This window comes from Microcebus murinus, chromosome 1 (assembly GCF_040939455.1).
Source record: "Microcebus murinus isolate Inina chromosome 1, M.murinus_Inina_mat1.0, whole genome shotgun sequence".
Lineage (NCBI taxonomy): Eukaryota > Metazoa > Chordata > Mammalia > Primates > Cheirogaleidae > Microcebus > Microcebus murinus.
In genome coordinates this window covers 67,474,684-67,497,821 of record NC_134104.1, presented here as the reverse complement: position 1 = coordinate 67,497,821, position 23,138 = coordinate 67,474,684, and the positions used below count along the sequence as shown (strand labels likewise).

Here is a 23,138-nt window from a genome sequence, read left to right as displayed (position 1 = left end):
TTTAGTCATTTGCATTTTCTCTTTGTACGCTGCTTTTTTCTTTGTCTAATCTTTTAGGTTAGTTTTCCTTTTCTAATCACTTTGTATAGATTTTTCAAAAATAAAAAATTAGGGATATTAATTCTTTTTCATGTTTGTTGTAAATATTTCTGATTAGTTCATCTTTTTACTTCATTTATCATATTTTTGCCATATACAAAAGTTTTTAAATTTTATGCCATTTAATTCATCTTTTTTCTTTATTGTTTAAGACAGTTTCTGCCCTCCAAAGATTATATTCTCCTAAATTTCTTCTAGTAAATTATAATTTGACTTTTTTACATTCATTGCTTTAATCCATTTGGAATTTATTTTTGATTCCTATATTTTAGGACTCTCTTGTAAGGTACATATATATTTATAATTTTTATATTTTTATGGCAGATGGACCAAGGCTTTTATTATAAAATGTCCTTCTAGTAACAATTTTTATTTTAAAGTCTATTTTGTCTGATATTAATATAGCCATTCCAGCTCTTTCTGGAGTTCTGTTTAATAGTATATATTTTTTTAATCCTTTTATTTTCTGCCTATTTTAATCTCAACTGTGTCTTTTTTAGATGTGTGGTTGGGTCATGGTTTTTTTAATTAACTTTTCCCATCAACCCTCTTCTGCCCCCTCTAACGGCTATCAGGTTGCTGGTTTTCACCCTGATTATGGCTTTTTTTTTTTTTTTTTTTTTTAGAATAACAAAAAGTATTTTACTAAAACATAAGATTTACAGAAGTTTCCAGACAAGCCATACACAACAGTCACAAGCTTTTTTTTTTTTTTGAAGGGGGAAATCTACACTCAACAGCAAAGTCACAGTGTGTTATTAGTGAGGACTGTGATGTTTAATGTTCCCATTTTGGTTCAAACAATCAAGCTTGTCCATCCATAGTGTCTAAATAAAGTTAGACTTGGCTAGAGAGCATATTCTAAAGAACTGGTTAGCTGCTTTTAACCAATGCATTTAGATCACCATTAAAATGGGGAAAGGAGGCCGGGCGCGGTGGCTCACGCCTGTAATCCTAGCACTCTGGGAGGCCGAGGTGGGCGGATTGCTCAAGGTCAGGAGTTCGAAACCAGCCTGAGCAAGACCGAGACCCCGTCTCTACTATAAATAGAAAGAAATTAATTGGCCAACTAATATAAATATATAAAATTAGCCGGGCATGGTGGTGCATGCCTGTAGTCCCAGCTACTCGGGATGCTGAGGCAGAAGGATTACTTGAGCCCAGGAGTTTGAGGTTGCTGTGAGCTAGGCTGACGCCACGGCACTCACTATAGCCTGGGCAACAAGCGAGACTCTGTCTCAAAAAACAAAAACAAAACAAAAAAAAAAAGGGGGAAAGGAGCTCATAAAATTAAAACTACCTCCCCTCTCAAAAAAAAAAATAAAATAAAGAAAAACACCCACACCCCTGCAGCTAACCCTGACAACTACCTTCGTTCACAGTGCTTCATACTTAAACCATGATGGGGGAAATGAATAAAAGCAGAGAGGTGCCCCTGCTTTTAAACGTTTTGTAACAATCCACATGATACTTCTAGCCTCTGCTCATGCTTTACAACAGTGAATCAGGAAAAGACATAGATTTGCTAATGTGCATTTAATCACCAAAGGACTGAATATGTCTGGGCTTTTATTCTGTAATGTTTCTAAGACTGTGTCTATTAAATGAAAACAAAAAAGGAAGAAGTCTTGGCAGAACGGGAGAAGTGATACACACTTGATGATCGGATTGATTTAAATATTATTCATGGCATATAGCCTAGTCCATGCTCTAGCTGTTTATATGGCTTGGGCTTCATTAGTCTTCCACTGCTCCACCACATCATTTGCTAACGGATCATCTGGATTGGGAGCACTTAACAAAGCCTGGATTGATAGCAGAACTGTGCGGATCTGCAGTGCTGGGGACCATTTATCTTTCAAAATATCTAAACATATTCTTCCCAGCTTGTCTACATTAGGATGATAAATTTTGGTCATGAAACGTACTTTAGGAGCTGCCACTGGGTATTCTTCAGGGAAGGAATAGTTCAAATTTAAAAGTCCCTCCCTCAAAGGGGGGAATCCTGGGGGCCAGCAATGACTACATGAAAATAACGGGCGTTGCTCTCATCTGGTTCTACTTTAATGCCAGGAACAGTTCCGTCAGCAAAGGCTGGGTTTCCTTGATGATCCTTCCGGGCAGCCCGGCCATCTTGTCAGATCCCAAGTTTGGCCTCTGGTCTTGTCTCCAGCTCCACTCACCTCACGCAGGAGTGAAAGTCCTGGACTCCACTTTGATTGTGGCTTCTTAACTTCTAAGGCTGCCACAAAGCTGGAGAGAGGGCATGGAAAAACACCACAAATCTTCCTGTGTTTACTGATTCATCTATTTTTAGTGAACAAATGCTTCCTGGATTGCTGTAAACCTTTGGTTAATTTTGAGAGTTTTGAAAAGTTGATTTGTACAATTTGGCTAGTTTTCTCATTGCTTTAATGGAGGAGAGAATTTTCAAAAATTTTTACTCTGCCATTTTCACTAACTTCTTTCTGGAATCTATTTTTGTATATTGCTTGAAATAGGGATTTAATTTTTCCCCCAGACATATAACTAGTTTCATAGCATAGGATAATTTTAATAATTATCTACTTTTCTATTAAATTAATGCAGCATTTTTTTGGTTAGATTTCCTTTTATGTTTGAATATGTCTCTGGACTTGCTTTTGTTTTTTTATATAATAAATGTATCAAAAAGAAGTAATTCATTGTCATCTTAGCCAAGTATCAGCTATGTGAACTTGAACAAGTTACTGCATCTCCTTAAACCTCTGTCTCTTTATCTACAAAATAGATAATGATGATAATCTCATAGGATTATTGAAAAGATTAAATTAAAAAATGCTTGTCAGGTCTTTGTATGGACTTGGTACATAGTAAGCTCTCAAATATTTTAATTTCATAATTATATTCATAAACATTTACACGTGGCTCTGTGATACAATGGATAGCACATTAGACGTCTAGACCGATGAAGGCATAAACACATTTACATTTAAAGTGATGGTGAATTGGCAAAAATTACTGTCTTTTTATTCTGTAATTGCAGTCTTGGATTATATCAGTGGAGTGATAAAGTAGTCCGAAAAGTGGAAAGATTATGGGACATTCGAGATAATAAGATAGTTCGTCACACGGTGTATCTCCTAGTAACACCTCGTGTTGTTGTAAGTATTACTGAACTTCTTCATGTCTCATGAGCCATGTGTTCTTTTCCTTCGTTATGGTCCTTTCTTTACTAATCATTATTGTGTAAGAATTTATGATTAAATTTCAGAGACTATAGTAGGAATAGTAATATAAAGGGCAGTACAAGCCAAGAGAAGTCGGAGGAAATGGAAATTTGGCAGTGACTCTTGTGGCCTCTATCCTACCCAATGCTTTAGGCCAGTGCCGCCTCTTTTGTGGTATCTCTTAGGATCACTGGTATTGTTTCCATAATTGCTGATCATTTCATTTGGAGTCTGTATTAGTCAATTCTCCAGAGAGACAGAACCAATAGGATGTGCACATATACACATACACACAGTATATATACACAATATATCCACAGAGAGAGAGAGAAAGAGGGAGATATTTCTTTTTAAGGAATTGGCTGACATGACTGGAAGCTTGGCAAGTCCAAATCTGATGGGATAGGCCAGCAGGCTGCAGACTGAGAGAAGAGTTTTCAGTTCAAGTCCAAAGGTGCAGAATTACTACTTTTTCAGGGGAGGTTAGTCTTTGTTTTGTTTAAGCCCTCAACTGATTATGTGAGACCTACCCACGTTATGGAGCGTGATCTGTTTAACTCAGAGTTCACTGATTATAAATGTTAATTTCATTAACATTTTGTTAATTTCATTTAAAAAAAGAAAAAAAGCTCTCACAGAAACGTCCAGAATATCTGGGCCAAATATCTGGAAATCCTGGCCCAGTCAAGTTGACACATAAAATTAACTCTCACAGGGTCCCTTTTACTCCCTTATTGAATGATAGAAAGCTCTTCTTCCTTACCCCTTCCTCAACAACATATAGCTCTCTGCCTTCTCATCTTTTCTACTGTTCTTGCTCTGTTTCCCATCCTTGAAGATCTCTAACTAAAGGACAGACAAAACCCAATGAGCAAAAGTTGTATTCTACTGAAGAAATGTTTTTTCCTACAAAGACTACACCCATAATAACAGCAATTTATATCTGCATCAGAATTGTTGAGAGAGCAATTTTGGCTGCTTAATTGCAAGCATCCTCATCATTTCATCCAACTGGTTGTAGTAGACATCCACTGTAATCAGTTGACCAGGTTTCATGAAGCCATAGTGGATAATATCAGTGCCGGACCACCAAACAGATGCCATTAGTTTTTTTTTAATGAATATTCAGTTTTGCACTGTTTCAGCATGTCATCTTTATCCAGCCGCTGTGCTGAATGCTTGCAATTGTCAAAAAGAATCCATTTTTTCATCACACGTAACAATACAATGTAGAAATGGTTCTCTTTTATGCCGTGACAGTAAAGAAAGGCAAGCCTTGAGACAATTTCTCTTCTGATGCTTGGTTAATTCATGAGGTACCTATCTATCCAGCTTCTTTACATTGCCAATTTGTTTCAAGTTGTCCAATATTGTTGGAATAGTAACATCAAACCTTGCTGATAATTCATGCATATGTTGAGATGGATTTGCTTTCACTATAGCTTTAAGCTCATCATTATTGACCTTGGTCTCAGGTCACCCACATAGCTCATTTTCAAAATTAAAATTACTAGACTGGAACTTTTCAAACCATTGACGTACTGTATGTTCATTAGTCACAGCTGTCCCAAACACTTTGCTGATATTTTGGTTCCATGATAGAACTCATATTGAAAAATAACACAAATTTTTTACTTATCCATGGTTTTACAAAATTTGCTCTAAAAACAAAATGAAAGATAATCACAAACCAAACTACATTCGAAAGAATGAGGATGTACCTTTACAATAAACAAACAAACAAGAAGTATCAAGGTGAAATGTCAGAGAGATCAATTGTCATATTAATACCTAAGGAAATCGGTCACTTTATACTTAATAACCTAGTAAAATGTATTAGAGGATCTGAAAGGAGAGATAGATTGTAATAGTAATAGTAGGGGACTTTAGTACTCTACTTTCAACAATGAACGGATCATTCTGATAGAAAATTAATAAGGAAACATTGGTCTTGAACAACACTTTAGACCAAATTTACCTAACGGACATATACAGAATGTTCTGTCCAACAGCAACAGAATACACAGTCTTCTCAAGTGCACCTGGAACGTTCTCCAGGATAGACCACATGTTAGCACACAAAACGGACCTTAGTGAATTTAAGAAGATTGAAATCATATCAAGCATCATTTCTAACTACAAGGGTATGGTATGAAACTAGAAGTCAATAACAGGAATTTTGGAAAATTTACAAATAATGTGAAAATTAAACAGCATCCTGCTAACCAACCAGTGAGCCAATGAAGAAATTAAAAGGGAAATTATAAAACATCTTGAGACAAATGAAAATGGAACCACAAGATACCAAAACTTATAGGATACAGCAAAAATAGTTCTAAGAGGAAAGTTTGTAGCAGTAAATGCCTACATCATACAAGAAGAAAGATCTCAAATAAACAGCTTAGCTTTACTCCTCAAGTAACTGGAAAAAGAACAAAGTAAGCCTAAAGTTACCAGAAGAAAGGAAATAATAAAGAACAAAAAGAAATGAAATAGAGACTAGAAAAACAATATAAAGTATCAACAAACCTAAGAGTTGGTTTTTTGAAAAGTTAAAATTGACAAACCTTTAGCTAGACTAAGAAAAAAAGAGAGAGGACTAAATATATAAAATCAGAAATAAAAGAGGAAAAATTACAACTAATACCAAAGAAATACAAAGGATTATAGAAGACTACTGTAAACAGTAATGTGCCAACAAATTGGATAACTTAGAAGAAATGAATAAATTCCCAGACAGAACTCATATTCAAATCATGAACAAAAAGAACAAAGCTTGAGGCATCACACTGCCTGAATTTAAACTATATTACAAAGCTATAGGATAGTAAAACAGCATGATACTGACATAAAAATAGGTATGTTAACCAACGGAACAGAAAAGAGAGCCCAGAAATGAACCCACAGTTTACAGTCCATTGACTTTTGACAAAAATGCCAATACACAGTGGGAAAAGGATAATCTCTTAAGTCGTGTTGGGAAAACTAGATATCTATATACAAAAGAATGAATTAGACTCTTATCTCATACTATATACAAAAATCAACTCAAAATATATTAAAGACTTAAATATAAGACCAGAAACTGTAAAACTATTAGAAGAAAACATGGGTGGAAAACAATATGACATTGTTCTGGGTAGTTTTTTTAGATTTGACTCCAAAATCACAAGCAACAAAAATAGACAAATGGGATTACTAAATCAAACTAAAAGCTTTTAAACAGCAAAGAAAATTAATAGTGTTGACATAACCTACAGGTTGGGAGAAAATATTTATAAGCCATACATCTTATAAGAGGTTAATATCTAAAATATATAAGGAACTCAATATCAAGAAAACAAAAAACCCAATTAAAACAAATGAACAAAGGACTTGAATAGACATTTCTCAAATGAAGACACATGGATGACCAACAGATACATGAAAAAATGCTCAACATTGCTAAACATTAGGGAAATGCAAATTAAAATCACAATGAGATAGATATCATCTCATGCCTGTCAGAATGTCTGTTACCACAAAGATAAAAGATAACAAGTGTTGGAAAGGATGTGGAAAAGTGAGAACCCTTGTACACTATTAGTGGGAATGTAAATTAGTACAGCAACTATGGAAAACTGGAGTTACTTCACAAAACTAAATATAGAATTACCATATGATCCTGCATTCCCATTTCTGGGTATTTACTCAAAAGATTTGAAACCAGTTTGATGAAGAAATGTCTACACTCCTATGCTCATTGTAGCACTGTTCACAATAACCAAGGTATGGTATCAACCTAAGTGTCCATCTACAGATGAATGGATGAAGAAAATGTGGTATACACAGTTGACCCTTAACACAAGTTTGGACTCTGATGGCCCATTTATATGCAGATTTTCTTCCACCTCTGCAACCACTGAGACAGCCAGATCAACCCCCCCTTCCTCTACCTCCTCAGCCTACTCAACCTGAAGACCTTGAAGATGAAGACCTTTAACAATAATTCACTTTGACTTATAGTAAATGTATTCTCTCTTCCTTATGATTTTTTTCCAATTTTACCTTTTTTTAAATTTCAAAATATTAAGGGGGTACAAATGTTTTTTGTTACATGGATCACTTTTGTAATGCTTAAGTCCCTGCTAAAGGTGTGCCCATCTTTATGATTTTCTTAATAACACTTTCTTTCTGTAGCTTTGTCAGAATTCAATGTATAGTACATTTAACATACAAAATATGTATTAATTGTTTATGATATCAGTAAGTCTTATGGTTAATGGTAGGGTATTGGTAGTCAAGTTTTGGGGGAGTCAAAAGTTATATGATTTTTGACAGAATTGGGGATTGACATTCCTAACACCCACCTTGTTCAAGGATTAACTGTATATACAATGGAATAGTATTCAGCCCTAAAAAAGTAGGAAATTCTGTCATTTGTGACAACATGGATGAAATTGGAGAATGTTATGCTAAGTGAAATAAGCCAGGCACAGAAAGACAAATACCCCATGTTCTCACTTATATGTGGCATCTAAATCAATTGAACTCAGAAGCAGAGAGTAGAATAGTGGTTACAGAGGTTTTGGGGGATGGGGAGAACAGGGAGATGATAGTCAAAGCATACAAAATCTCAGGAGGAATAAGTATCTTTCAGGATCTATTGCCCAGCATGGGAATATATTATAGTTACTAATAGTGCGTTGTACATTTCAAATTTACTAATAGTAAATTTTAAATGTTCTCACCACAAAAAATAAGTATTTGAGGTGATGGATATGTTTTAATTATTCCACATTATATTCATAAATCATAACATCATGCCTCCTAAATATATACAGTTATAAATTATCAGTTTACATGCTGGGCACAGTGGCTCATGCCTATAATCCCAGTACTTTGGGAGGCCGAGGTAGGAATATCACTTGAGGCCAGGAGTTCAAGACCAACCTGGGCAACATAGTGAGACCCTGTCTCTATAAAAAAAAATTTAAAAACACAAAAATTATCTGGGCATGGTGGTGCACACCTGTAGTCCCAGGTACTCAGGAGGATCGCTTGAGTCTGGTAGTTGGAGGTTGCAGTGAGCTATAATTATGCCACTGCACTCTAGTCTGGGTGGCAAAGGGAGACCCTGTCTCAAAAAAAAATTATCAATTTACAATCAAATAAAATTTTAAATAATTGTTGAGACAAGAGTTATAAGTAGCAATCAAATTAGTCTATAACTTTTTAAAAATATATGTGACTTAAAGTCAAACTCTTCAAAGAAAAGAAAAAATATTAAGAGAAATAGTATTTTCCTGGCAAAGAACAGCATCAAAATGTTTCATTTAATTATATTAAAAACTCTATTTTTTTTTTCTATTTTTTTTTTTATTTGAAACAGTCTCACTCTGTTGCCCAGGCTAGAGTGCCGTAGTGTCAGCTTAGCTCACAGCAACCTCAAACTCCTGGGCTCAAGTGAGCCTCCTGCCTCAGCCTACCAAGTAGCTGGGACTACAGGAATGCGCCACCATGCCCGGCTAATTTTTTCTGTATATTTTTAGTTGTCCAGCTAATTTCTTTCTATTTTTAGTAGAGATGGGGTCTTGCTCTTGTTCAGGCTGGTCTCGAACTCCCAACTTCAAGCGATTCTCCTGCCTCGGCCTCCCAGAGTGCTAGGATTACAGGTGTGAGCCACCACGCCTGGCCTAAACACTGTATTTTTAAAAGAAGTTCTTTCCGGCCAGGCGTGGTGGCTCACGCCTGTAATCCTAGCTCTCTGGGAGGCCGAGGCGGGAGGATTGCTCGAGGTCAGGAGTTCAAAACCAGCCTGAGCAAGAGCGAGACCCCGTCTCTACTATAAATAGAAAGAAATTAATTGGCCAACTGATATGTATATAAAAAATTAGCCGGGCATGGTGGCGCATGCCTGTAGTCCCAGCTACTCGGGAGGCTGAGGCAGAAGGATCGCTCAAGCCCAGGAGTTTGAGGTTGCTGTGAGCTAGCCTGACGCCACGGCACTCACAAAGCGAGACTCTGTCTTAAAAAAAAATAAAATAAAAAAAAAAAAAAAAAAAAGAAGTTCTTTCCTCACCAAAGAAATTTTTCAGTCAACTTAATTATATCCATGTGATAAAGAGTTTTTCATTATCTTATGGTACTTTTGTGGGATTTATATTTTTTTCTGATTCTTAGGATGAAGCACGAAAACATTTTAACTGTCCAGTTCTGGAGGGAATGGAACTTGAAAATCAAGGTGGTATGGGCACTGAGCTCAACCATTGGGAAAAACGATTATTAGAGGTCAGTTCATTTTTAAATTTTACTAGATTCTTTTTACTTAATAAAAGTAATTCATACTCATTATAAAAAGTTAAACTCGTTATAAAGTAAAAAATTAAAAGTTCCCTTTCCCCTTCAGCTCTCCAGATCTGCTTTACAGATGTAATCACTCTTTTGGTATATCCTTTCATAAATATTATATACATATAATATATATATACACACATGCGTGGAATTTTTTTTTATGAGTTTGTACATTCATGCAGCTTTTTTCACTTAATGATATAACTTAGATATCTATGCAAGGCAGTACAAGTGCTTCTGCTATAAGGCAGTGTATGCTTTCCTAAAAATCCTCTTCAAAATTAGACACTAAAAATAACAAGACTTGTGGGAAAAACAAGTAATGAGAGCACTAACAAAAGCAGTAACTTCTAATAAAACTACTAGCTCAGTTTTATAAGACATCAAATTTCAATAAATAAAATCCTATATTCTATTTCTTTATCTTTAACAAAACAGCAATAATGACAAAAATAAGTAGTGGTAACTGGATAGGGAAGTTTAAATCCAAGTAATGGAGACAAGGGTAAAATGTATAAAGATTCAAGAGAATTATGCAATAAACACTTCCAGGCAGAACCTGTGGCTTTATTGAGCCAAGAGAAAGAAGATGGAGTGAACAGGCATAATACATAGAACAGCGGTCCTCTGTTGCTATGTTCAGCTATCTTGGTGTACTTTGTATTTAACTGCTGTTGCCTCATCACAGAATGTTAACATTCAGGGAAAAAATCATTGTGAACCAACATGATTCCATGTTGTATTGATGTCATTCCTTTATTTACCAATCTATGTGAGCTCATTCACATATGCAGATATACATGCTTTCGAAGAATAGGCTATATACTTAGATCTACTTATTTTTTAATAGCAACATAGTATTGTATTAAATGAATATAACATAACAGTCCTTTGTTAATGAATAACTATGTTTCAAATGTTTAAAAAAATATAATGAACAACTCATATCTGTGATACATTACCTTCTAGGAGTAGTGTTTCAGTTGGTCTTCTTAGAGTTAATCAACTAAATAAACTTAGAAGACCTAAACAAGCAGTATTGAAAGAGGATTTCCTTAGAGGCATATTAGAAAGAATACACAGCATTCTGGCACAGCAGAGTCAGATATTTCTCTTGTGCTCCACAGAGGAATGGAGCATCTTTGCCTCTTTCCCTTCTTCTGCAGCTCCAGGACAGGAAGACAAGACCACAGCAGATGGATGGGAGAACCAGCCTGGCTTAGAAGTAAAATGTCACAAATAGGAACTAATAGCTTTTTTAACAGTTCCATGGATATAACTTCCAGAACCTTATAAGGGCCATACCCACAAGAGTCACTGCACAAGGGAAGTCCCAAACTGTATGAATATCTTTTACAGTAATCTTAAGTCCAGAGGCATATCAGGAGGTCTTTTTTCTTTATGTGTTATTGCCTGGTAATACAGATGACATTCCACCTTTATTAGGTTTCTAGGGGAACAGATCTAGAAAGTTAACCCAAGGTCAAATTTGTTTATATAGAAAGAGAAAGAATAAATCCTTAGAAGTGTAATTACTGGGTCAAAGTGTATATATATTTTTAGTTTTAGAGATCTGCTTAGATAATTAGATGCAGCTTACATACATCATGTAACTAAAGTTAGTAAACCAAACTTAGTAAAATTATGAAAAGAATGAAATTAATGTTTGTTTACTGTTCTTATCAAGGCAACTAACCACAAAGTACAGTGATGGAAACTTATGGAAGACATATATACTTATTCTTCCCATGGGAATTTTGGTTTCTTTATTTTCCTCAAGAAATTTTCTCAAGTGATTCTCTTTAGAAAATTGTAGATTGCCAGAAGTGAAAATTTATTTACTTTTCAGTAGAAGATTTGAAAATAGTACTTTCATTAACTTCTTCCTTTCTCTTAAATCAACTGTGTCTTGAACTATTTTTTATTTTATTTTATTATTTATTTATTTATTTATTTTTGGAGATGATGTTCTCACTGTGTTTCACAGGCTGGCCTCAAACTCCTGGGCTCAAGTGGTCCTCTCACCTTAGCCTCCCGAGTACCTGGGACTATAAGCACATGCCCCTGCACCTGGCATGAACTATTTTTTAAAAAAAGGATGGTATCAAAGTACCTGAGATGACCATCCACTGTTCAATCTCAGATTCGATGAATAATCAGAACTGTCCAAAGATGAAATATGTGGGGCGAGAGTATTTGAGGCAGGCCCCCAAGGAGATTAGCTACTTCTTCCCACAGAGCCAAGTCCCTAAGATAGGGGTCACCACAGAGGATAAGGAACTTGATAGGCAACAGAGAGAAATAAAAGAATACACAGAGGCCGGGCGCAGTGGCTCATGCCTGTAATCCTAGCTCTCTGGGTGGCCGAGGCGGGCAGATTGTTTGAGCCCAGGAGTTTGAAACCAACCTGAACAAGAGTGAGACCCCATCTCTGCTATAAATAGAAAGAAATTAATTGGCCAAATAATATATATAGAAAAAATTAGCTGGGCATGGTGGTGCATGCCTGTACTCCCAGCTACTCGGGAGGCTGAGACAGGAGAATTGCTTGAACCCAGGAGTTTGAGGTTGCTATGAGCTAGGCTGATGCCACAGCACTCACTCTAGCCCGGGCAACAAAGTAAGACTCTGTCTCAAAAAAAAAAAAAAAAAAGACACGGAGACTAAGGTATAGTTTATAGTTTTATATATATAAAAAGATCAGATATAACACAGCAGGGAGTACCCAGGAGACTGATGTATCTCCATAAACGCCAGCCATATGGTTAGATTCATACAGGTTTTTATAATCACAGATATCAATTACCAATTGTCAGAGTAACATATTTGCATATCAGGGAATGCAGTTGCTAGGGGATACAGGTACTGGGTCAAAAGTCCTCTCAAGGGGCTTCTATCTAGTTGAACAAACAGGTACAAAGTATTTCAGGGGCTATCTTCTAGGTTCTAAGAGGTAGTTGTCAATTAACAGAGGTAAAACAAAAGAGGTATAGTGACTCAATATTTCTTTGATTAGTTATGGTGGACTTAAAGGTAGACAGACAGGAGAGAGCAGAAAGCCCATATCTATAAAACAGGTTGCATATAACCACCAGGGCGTATCTCTGGGCAAAGTGTACTCATTGTCTCTGGCTCCTATCCTGTGGACCATATTTGCCTTGTCTTGTCTTTCAAGACACAGGGAAGCTCACAGATTTTGAGATACCGGGAAGCCTTCCTGGAAAACATCCCTACCGGAGATTTGAGAGCTTTCCCATGATAGCAGCCTCTAATAAGTGAACCATTGAGTCCATACATTCCTTCAGGGCAAAACCCTGCAAACTCCTGGTTCTGTCTTTAATATAGTAATATTGGGTTATATGATAAAATAATGATCTTATGAGCCACATTTCATTAATTCCTCAATCATATTTTCCCAACAGAAATATACTCTATTATGAGGCACTAAAGTCTTTACCATTAGGTGGCCTCCTGGTAGGACTTTTATGGTATGAATTAAAATATTGGGTAGATAGTACACCTTGATGATATTTTAGGTCCCTCATGTAAATCCTTTGATCCCATGATTCTGTCATACTTATTTTGCATATTAATGTATATTTCGGTGATCATAAAGTTGAGGGTTATGAAAGGATTTTCTGTATAATTCAGGCAAGTATTTTCGCCCACACCTCATATTATCTGGGTATCTATCTCAACCACCCACTTGACTTTGCCTGGAAAGTGTAATATTTTTACAGTATTTGTGTTTCCATATATATTTATCTTCATTTTCATCACAGTTCTCAATGTCAGTTGCCTACCATTCCAGGGAAGTCATCCACAATGGAGATATTTGAAGCAGAAAATAGATTTCATTTTAAGTTTCAGTCTAGTCATTTTAAAGAAGGTTTATGTATTTCACCATTTTTAAGTAAATATTTTGTCAGCTCACACTTGAAACATTTTAAATATACATCACAGGAATCACAGAAATTGGAAGTTGCAAAGAGTCAAGTCTTCTAATTAAAATCTCTTGGTGGTTTTCAGAATGAAGCAATGACTGGTTCTCACACCCAGAACCGAGTCCTCTCTCGAATCACTCTGGCATTAATGGAGGACACTGGGTAAGACTGTAAGAATATTACATAAATTGTTTATTAAAATCAAATGAATGTGAAGATTATAGCTTAAAGAAAATGCTAACATTTTACACTGAAGCAAAATGTACTTATTCTTTTTTATTTATTTATTTTTTTTTGAGGCAGAGTGTTACTCTGTCGTCTTGGCCAAAGCGCCAGTGGCATCATCATAGTTCCCTGCAACCTCAAACTCCTGGGCTCAGTCTTCCTGCCTCAGCCTCATGAATAGGTAGCACTACAGGCGTGTGCCACCATGTCCAGCTAATTTTTTTCTACTTTTAATAGAGATGGGTCTTGCTTTTACTCAGGCTGGTCTCGAACTGTTGACCTGAAGAGATCCTCCTTCGTTGGCCTTCCAGAGTGCTAGGATTATAGGGGTGAGCCACCACATCTGGCTGAGGTGGACTGATTTCTTTGAATCTTGTAAACAGTTAGCTGTCCATTATATACACCAGCTCTATTCATTCATTCCATAAATGTGTGAGGCCCTGAGATATAGTAATGAATAGAACAAATCTCCTGATACTATGAAATTTATCTTCTAATAAGCAGATACTATGCTAATACGAAGGAAAGATTAAATGATTTATAAAATTGTAAATTAAATTGGTAACATAATTGGTGAATTAAATTGGTGACAAAATGGTGTTTTTAAAGCAGTAGAACTTTCTGGTAAAGCAGTAAAATACTGTTTTTAAATGAAATCTTTTACAGAACCCCTACATACCAAACATATAAAATCAGAGCTGCTTTAGTAGAAGCATTATTGCCTCTAGCTCTCTCTAGGATAGCCTGAGGGAAAATTTGAAAATAGAATCAAATTTAAAAATTAGTGATAGAGGTATTATTATTATTATTTTGAGACAGAGTCTCACTTTGTTGCCCGGGCTATAGTGAGTGCCGTGGCGTCAGCCTAGCTCACAGCAACCTCAAACTCCTGGGCTCAAGCAATCCTCCTGCCTTAGCCTCCCGAGTAGCTGGGACTACAGGCATGTGCCACCATGCCTGGCTAATTTTGTCTATATATATTATCTGGCCAATTAGTTTCTTTCTATTTATAGTATTGACGGGGTCTCACTCTTGCTCAGGTTGGTTTCGAACTCGTGACCTGTAGCAATCCTCCCGCATCAGCCTCCCAGAGTGCTAGGCTCACACCGTGCCCGGCCTACACGTGGTATTAAAACCATGGAAATTGTTGACCTAGCCTTAACTTTGGGCTGAGGGAGGGTGGCCAAAGAGGTATAAAGATTTAAAAGTACAGGGGTCACTGTTGACCCTGAGAACAGTTTCAATAAAAAATGAGAGAGACTGAGACATTCTTAAGCTGAGCTGCTTAAATGAGAGAGGAAGATATAGGTAAGAAAGGACATTATTAACATAGTTTTGTCCCTGAGAATATAAGATGAGTGAGATCCAGAGAGCCAAAAGAGAATTAGCTTGAATGGGAAGAAAGATACTATACTCTGTCCACTAATTCAGGAAGAAAGAATAAGAGTGAGAATGCAAGTCATTTTGTAGGTGGAGGCAGGAAATTAAAGAGGTTTAGAAATCATGCTAACCATGTCTCTGTCATTTGGGAGGCAGAGCCATGCCTGAGGGAGAGGGGATTCCAGGCACTCTGGAGCCACACAAGCCCGGCCTGAGGGTCACTTTCATACCTTTAGGATGTAGAAAGTAGTATTCTAAAAAGTCATTAATGTGCAATGCCTTGAGATTAAACACTGCTTTCTGTAAGTGATAACAAAGTTTCAAAGTCCGGATGGAATTCACTTTCTTGGGGATATTATTTTAAATATTTTTTTTGAAATTTACCAATATTTACAAAATATATGTATAAAACAATGTGTATATACAATGAACCCCATTATACCCATAACCTGATTCAGCAGTAATCAAGATATTGTCGTGTTTGCAACATTCTTTCTTTCTTATGTTTCAAATCACAGATATCAAGTTATTTCACCCCTGTATACTATAGCATGAGTCTTTCAAAAGTATGGATATTTTTTAATGTAACCACAATACTAATAACCAATAATAATTTCCTAATATCTTCTACCCAGTTCATAATCATGTATCCCCTTTATCTCTCTTTTTACAACTGGTTTGTTTAAATCAGGATCCAAATAAGATCCTGATTAGTTGTTACATCTCTAAAGTCTTTTAATCTAGAGCAGTCCCTACAAAACATCCCCCACTTTTTTTTCATGCCATTGATTTACAGTAGAACCAGGTTAATTGTCCAATAGAATGTCCCAAATTCCAGATTTGCTTATGTATTCCTTTGTCCTGCAATTCCCAGTATTTCTTACAAATAGAAGTTTGTTCTAGATGCTTGATTAGATTCAGGTATAGCTTTTTTGTTTGTTTGCAAGATTACTTCATAGGTGATATTGAGTGCATATAATATTATATTCCCACTATTTGGATGCTGTGGTTAATTAATAGATTCAAATGATTACTCCCTAATACCTCCATTTTAAAATTCTCCACCAATCCTTTGTCTAATTTTTTCATCCATTAATGTTTGTTTCCCTAATCAATTAATGAAAGATGGATTACATAATGGTACTTTTCTAATTCTACTGTTCTTTCCATTTTCACTAACTGGAATTCTGTAAAGTATTTTCTCTCATTAAACCAGGGCTATTTACTAACCTTGAAATATAGTTTGTAACACTATTGATAAGTGGTTAATTCTTTCCTTCTAATTGCCAGTTTTTTTTTTTTTTTTTTTTGAGACAGAGTCTCACTTGTTGCCCAGGCTAGAGTGAGTGCCGTGGCGTCAGCCTAGCTCACAGCAACCTCAAACTCCTGGGCTCAAGCGATCCTTCTGCCTCAGCCTCCCGAGTAGCTGGGACTACAGGCATGCGCCACCATGCCCGGCTAATTTTTTTTTTTTCTCTATATATTAGTTGGCCAATTAATTTCTTTCTATTTATAGTAGAGACGAGGTCTCGCTCTTGCTCAGGCTGGTTTTGAACTCCTGACCTTGAGCAATCCGCCCGTCTCGGCCTCCCAGAGAGCTAGGATTACAGGCGTGAGCCACCGCGCCCAGCTAATTGCCAGTTTTTAAAATAGAGTTTGTTCCTTAGGTATTCTCAGTGATGTCCAATTATATATATATTTTTTATGAGACAGGCTCATTTTTTCTTTTTAAGTACTATGAAGTCATACCTTTTCATGTATCAGACAGTTGGATTCATTCTTTTTTTAATGCTCATATTGCCCTATCATTAGCCAAGAGGAATCTTTTTCTTGGTTGTCTCCTGAGTCCTTTTGACAAAACTCATTAGTTTTTGATAGCTTTCTTGCTTTCTGGTATGGCAGAATATAGCGGGCTGAATAGCATGCTGAGTCTTAGATCTGGGCATCAGCTAATCTTTCAAGGTGCATCTTTCAAGGTTCCTTTTAATGGAGAATAGTGCTTAGAAACCACAGTCTAGGCACTATGTTCAGTGTTACTGAGTTGTAATTACTTCTAATACTTTTCAGTGGACCAAGTTAGGATTCATATTTTTGAAAAGAAACAAAAACACACTGGATTCCTTTTATTACCATTATAACTCTTTCCCCCCAGCCAGGCATGGTGGCTTATGCTTGTAATCCAAGTGCTTTGGGAAGCTGAGGCAACAGGATTGCTTGAGGCCAGGAGTTCAAGACCAACCTGAGCAACATAGCAAGACTCTGTCTCTAAAAAAAAATTGAAAATTAGTTGTGCATGCCTGTAGTCCTAGCTACTTAGGAGGCTGAGGCAAAATGTTCACTTGAGCGCAGGAGTTGGAGGTTACAGTGAGCTCTGATCATGCCACTGCACTCCAGCCTGGGCAACAGAGCAAGACTGTCTCTAAAAAAAAAAAAACAAAAAACAAAAACAAAAAAACGGGCGTGGCACGCCTGTAATCCTAGCTCTCTGGGAGGCTGAGGCGGGCGGATCCCTTGAGGTCAAGAGTGCAAAACCAGCCTAAGAGCGAGACCCCATCTCTACTATAAAATAGAAAGAAATTCATTGGCCAACTAACATATATAGAAAAAATTAGCCGGGCATGGTGGCGCATGGCTGTAGTCCCAGCTACTTGGGAGGCTGAGGCAGCAGGATTGCTTGAGCCCAGGAGATTGTGGTTGCTGTGAGCTAGGCTGACACCACGGCACTCACTCTAGCCTAGGCAACAAAACGAGACTCTGGCTCAAAAAAAAAAAAAAAAAAGACAGTAATAAAAAGTACTTTGTTTGAATTATTTCCACAGCTGGTATAAAGCAAATTACAGCATGGCTGAGAAGTTAGACTGGGGCCGAGGAATGGGCTGTGACTTTGTCAGAAAGAGCTGTAAATTCTGGATTGATCAACAGAGACAAAAGTAAGAATGCATTTCCTTACAAGATCACTGGTTACACAATTCATTTCTGATTTTGTTCTTTATCCTAAACCTAAAATGTTAACGATTGTCAAAATGTGGTCTGAGCAGTTGAATTTCAAAATGTGTAGAAAACCATTGACAAGTGCTTGGTAATAATATTAAAATAAGAGTAGCTGCAATATTGTTCTGAATTTTATACTCAAAGAATCCACAGTGATGGGGCCAGAGCCATGAATAATTTCTATTTAGCTTATAATTTATAAATATATATTTTGCAAACTTTTTTTTTTTTTTTTTGCATATTAGGTGGCTTATTTTATTGGGTATCATTGCCAGAATTACAGAACACGTTCTTACATTTAGGAAACTACCCTGAGACACAGGCCTAGAAGGCTGCGAGGGACAGAACTGGGCCCGTGAAGTTTTTGCAAACTTTTTGCATACTATCATTCTTATTGTTTTCTCCAGAAAATGCACATATAAACATAGATGAAAATGTTGATTCTATATCAAAAAAACACAAAGGTATTTTTGAAAAGTTGTTCTCAACCCCAGATGCATATCATAATCACCTAGCAAACTTATAAAATACAGAGTATGTATCTTTTTGATGGAGGGAAATATATGTACATCTGAAAATACACATACATACAGTCATTCTACAGTATCTGTAGGGGATTGGTTCCAGGACCCCCTGTGGATTCCAAAATCCACAGATACTCAAGACCCTTATGTAAAATGTATTTTCATATAACCTGTGTACTTTAAATCACCTCTAGATTATTTATAATAACATACAATGTAAATACCATGTAAATAGTTGTTATACTATATTGTTTAGGGAATAATGACAAGAAAAAAAAAGATTTGTACATGTTTATTTAGTACAGATGCAACCATCATTTTTTCCCCAGACATTTTTTTTTTTTTTTTTTTTTTTGAGACAGAGTCTCGCTTTGTTGTCCAGGCTAGAGTGAGTGCCGTGGCGTCAGCCTAGCTCACAGCAACCTCAAACTCCTGGGCTCGAGCGATCCTTCTGCCTCAGCCTCCCGAGTAGCTGGGACTACAGGCATGCGCCACCATGCCCGGCTAATTTTTTATATACATATCAGTTGGCCAATTAATTTCTTTCTATTTATAGTAGAGACGGGGTCTCGCTCTTGCTCAGATTGGTTTCGAACTCCTGAGCTCAAACGATCCGCCCGCCTCGGCCTCCCAGAGAGCTAGGATTACAGGCGTGAGCCACCACGCCCGGCCCCCAGACATTTTTAATTGCAGTTGTTTGATTCCACAGGTGCAAAACCCACAGATTCTGAAGGACAATTATAATATATATATATTTAAACAGTACATGGGATTGCTGTATATTTTTTACAATGATCTCAAAATAAAAAGTTAAATATACATAAATATATAAACAATATATAAATAAAGTCCTCTTTATCCAATTTCCATGATAGATAGCATCTTGCAAAACTATAGTACAATATCACAACCAGAATATTGACATTAATACCATCAGATATAGAACATTTCTATCACCACAAAGATCCCTTATGTTGCCCATTTATAGCCATAGCCACATCCATCCCTCTCCAGCTCCTTTTTAACCCCTGGAAACTACTAATCTGTTCTCCAGTTCTGTGATTTTGTCATTTCAAAATGTTATATAAATGGATTTGTAGTGTATGTAAACTTTGGGAATTGGCTTTTTTTACTCACATAATTCTCTATAGATTCACCCAGGTTGTTGTATATATCAATAATTTGAATCTTTTTATGGCTAGATAACATTCCATGGTATGGATATACCACAGTTTGTTTAAACATTCACATATTGAAGGACATCTGAGTGATTTCCAGTTTTTGGCTATTATGAATAAACATTTAGCTATAAATATTTGTATTACAGTTTTTTACATAAACAGATCTTCATTTCTCCATGATAAATGCCCAAGATTGCAATTGCTGGTAGTTGCAGGTTTAGTTTTATAAGAAACTGCCAAGCTGTTTTTTAAAATGTTTGTAGTTTAGATGGACATGGTAGTGTGTGCCTGTAGTCCCAGCTACTCAGGAGGCTAAGGCAGGAGGCTTGCTTGAGCTCAGGAGATCAAGGCTGCAGTGAGCTATGATCATGCCACTGCACTTCACCCAGGGAAACAAAGCAAAACCCCATCGTAAAAAAAAAAAAAAAAAAATTCTCCACTGCTATCTCTGGCTAAAAAAAAAAAAAAAGATGTGCCATTTTATGTTCCTGCCAGCAATGTATAAGTGATATAATTTTCCACATCTTTGCCAGCATTTGGTGTTGTCACAATTTTTTATTTTATCTATTCTGATAGTAGCATAGTACTATTAATATTTTATTGTGGTTTTAGTTTGCATTTCCCTAATGGCAAATGATGCTGAAGCTTATTTGCTATCTGTATATCCATTTTAGTGAATTGTCTCTTTGTGTCTTAAGCCAGTTTTCTAATTAGATTGTTTTTTACTGTTGAGTTTTGAGAGTTATTTGTATAGTCTAGATACCAGTCCTTTGTCAGATATGTGGTTTGCAAATATTTTCTTCTAATCTGTGGCTTGTCTTTTTATACTTTTATAGAACAAATGTTTTTAGTTTTGAATTCCAGATGATCAATTTGTCATTTTATTAATTATGTCTTTAATGTCAAGTCTAAGAACTCTTTCCAAAGCTCCAGATCCTGAAGTTTTTCTTATATTTTTTCCAAAAGTTTTATAATTTTGTGTGTTTGTTTTGTTTTGTTTTTTGAGACAGGCTCTCACTCTGTTACTCAGGATAGAGTCTAGAATTCAGTGGCATCGTCATAGCTCATTGCAATCTCAAACTCCTGAGCTCAAGTGATCCTCCTGCCTCAGCTGCCTGAGAAGCTAGGACTATGGGGGCATCACTATGCCTGGCTAATTTTAACACTTTGTGAGACAGAGTCTTGCTACATTGCTCAGGCTGGTCTCAAACTCCAGGCTTCAAGTGATTCTCCTCCCTCAGCCTCTCAAAATGCTAGGATTACAGGCATGAGCCACTGTGCCCAGCCTAACTTTATGCTTTATGTTTAAGTCCATGATCCATTTTGAGTTAAGTTTTGTGTAAGATGGGAGACTTGGATCAAGATTCATATTTGTATATGGATGTCCAAATGTTCTGGCACCATTTGTTTTTTGGTTTTGTTTTGTTTTTTTTGAGAGGGAGTCTCACTCTGTCACCTGGGCTAGAGTGCTGTGGCATCAGCCTAGCTCACAACAACCCCAAACTCCTAGGTTCAAGCGATTCACCTGCCTTGGCCTCCCAAGTAGCTAGGATTACAGGCACAGGCTACCATGCCCAGCTAATTTTTCTGTTTGTAGTAGAGACAGGATCTCACTCTTGCTCAGGCTGGTCTTGAACTCCTGACCTCAAAAGGATCTGCCCGCCTCAGCCTCCCAGAGTGCTAGAATTACAGGCATGAGCCACTATGCCTGCCCAGCACCATTTGTTGAAAAGGCTATCTTTCCTCCATTACACTGCTTTCGTACCTTGCCCAAAACAATCAGTTGGGTATATTTGTGTGGGTCTATTTCTGGGTTCTCCATTCTGTTCCATTGATCCATTTGTATATCCCTCCACCAATAACATACAGTCCTTGATTAGTGTAACTATGTAAGTAGTCTTGGCATTGGGTAGACTCATCCTACTGTATTTTTTTTTCAAATTTGTTTTGACTAGTTTGCTTCCTTTGCCTTCTGATACAAATTTACAGTAATCTTATCTATATCTATAAAAAAAATCTTTCTGGGGTTTTGCTAGGAATTGCATTAAACCTGTGTATCAGTTTGGGAAGAATTAACATCTTTACTATATTGAGTTTTCCAATTATGAATACCATGGGGAGAGAACAGTCTTACATCATTACATATATGTAGATTTTTTTTTTTTTTTTTTTTTTTTTGAGACAGAGTCTCACTTTGCTGCCCAGGCTAGAGTGAGTGCCATGGCATCAGCCTCGCTCACAGCAACCTCAAACTCCTCAGCTCAAGTGATCCTACTGCCTCAGGCTCCCAAGTAGCTGGAGCTACAGGCATGCGCCACCATGCCTGGCTAATTTTTTGTATATTTATTTTTACTTGGCCAATTAATTTCTGTTTATATTTTTAGTAGAGATGGGGTCTCACTCAGGCTGGTTTTGAACTCCTGACCTTGAGCAATCCGCCCACCTCGGCCTCCCAAAGTGCTAGGATTACAGGCGTGAGCCACCGCCCCCGGCCTAAATATGTAGATTTTTTAGAAGATACTCTTTATCAGGTTGAGAAAGTTTCCTTCTATTTCTGTTTTCCTGAGAGTTTTTATCATGAACAGATGTTGATTTTTGGTTTTTGTTTTTGTTTTTTTTTAATTTTTATTTTTATTTTATTTTAGCGTATTATGGGGGTACAAGTGTTAAGGTTACTTATATTGCCCACGCCTCCCCTCCCCCCTCGAGTAAGATGACTTTTGTTAAATGATTCTTCTGCTCTAGTTGATCTACATAATCATGTGATTTTTCAAGAAAAATTATCGGATAAAATTATATCGATTTTCAAATATTAAATCAGCCTGTATCCTTGGAATAAATCCTACTTGGTCATAGTATGTAATTCTCTATATTGCTGAATTCTAGTACTGATATTTTGTTATAGATTTTTGTGTCTATTCATTAGGAATATTGATCTGTAGTTTCATTTTTCTTCCCCAATTATTTTACCTTTAGTTAATAGATAGGGCTATCACAACAGTTGTATTATGTCAGTTAAACTTTATCTTATTAAAATCTAACACATTTTGAAAAGCAAATGTATAAAATAGTAATAATTATCACTAAATAAGAAAATAATGGGCTTCCCTGTCATACTTAAATATTGGCTTGATGTTAAATTATTTAATACTCTGAAGAAATCAATCACAGTATATAACAAGGTGTTTATCTCATGCTCTATTTACATTTTCATTTAGTTGAATATATTTTGAAGTTTCCTTTGAAATTTGT

At 36.4% G+C, this 23,138-nt stretch overlaps 1 protein-coding gene and 1 pseudogene across 1 annotated transcript in view; one reads left to right on the top strand and one right to left on the bottom strand.

Annotated features, from left to right (window-relative positions):
- LMLN (leishmanolysin like peptidase) overlaps positions 1–23,138 on the top strand; it is an 89,359-nt gene that overhangs the window by 31,542 nt on the left and 34,679 nt on the right. The window contains exons 9-12 of the mRNA XM_012780410.3: positions 3,125–3,242; positions 9,471–9,578; positions 13,671–13,747; positions 18,010–18,120. Coding sequence (XP_012635864.2) covers positions 3,125–3,242; positions 9,471–9,578; positions 13,671–13,747; positions 18,010–18,120 — 414 coding nt within the window. The remainder of the gene's footprint in view (positions 1–3,124; positions 3,243–9,470; positions 9,579–13,670; positions 13,748–18,009; positions 18,121–23,138) is intronic.
- LOC105879844 (ubiquitin-conjugating enzyme E2 N pseudogene) lies at positions 1,773–2,232 on the bottom strand (annotated as a pseudogene).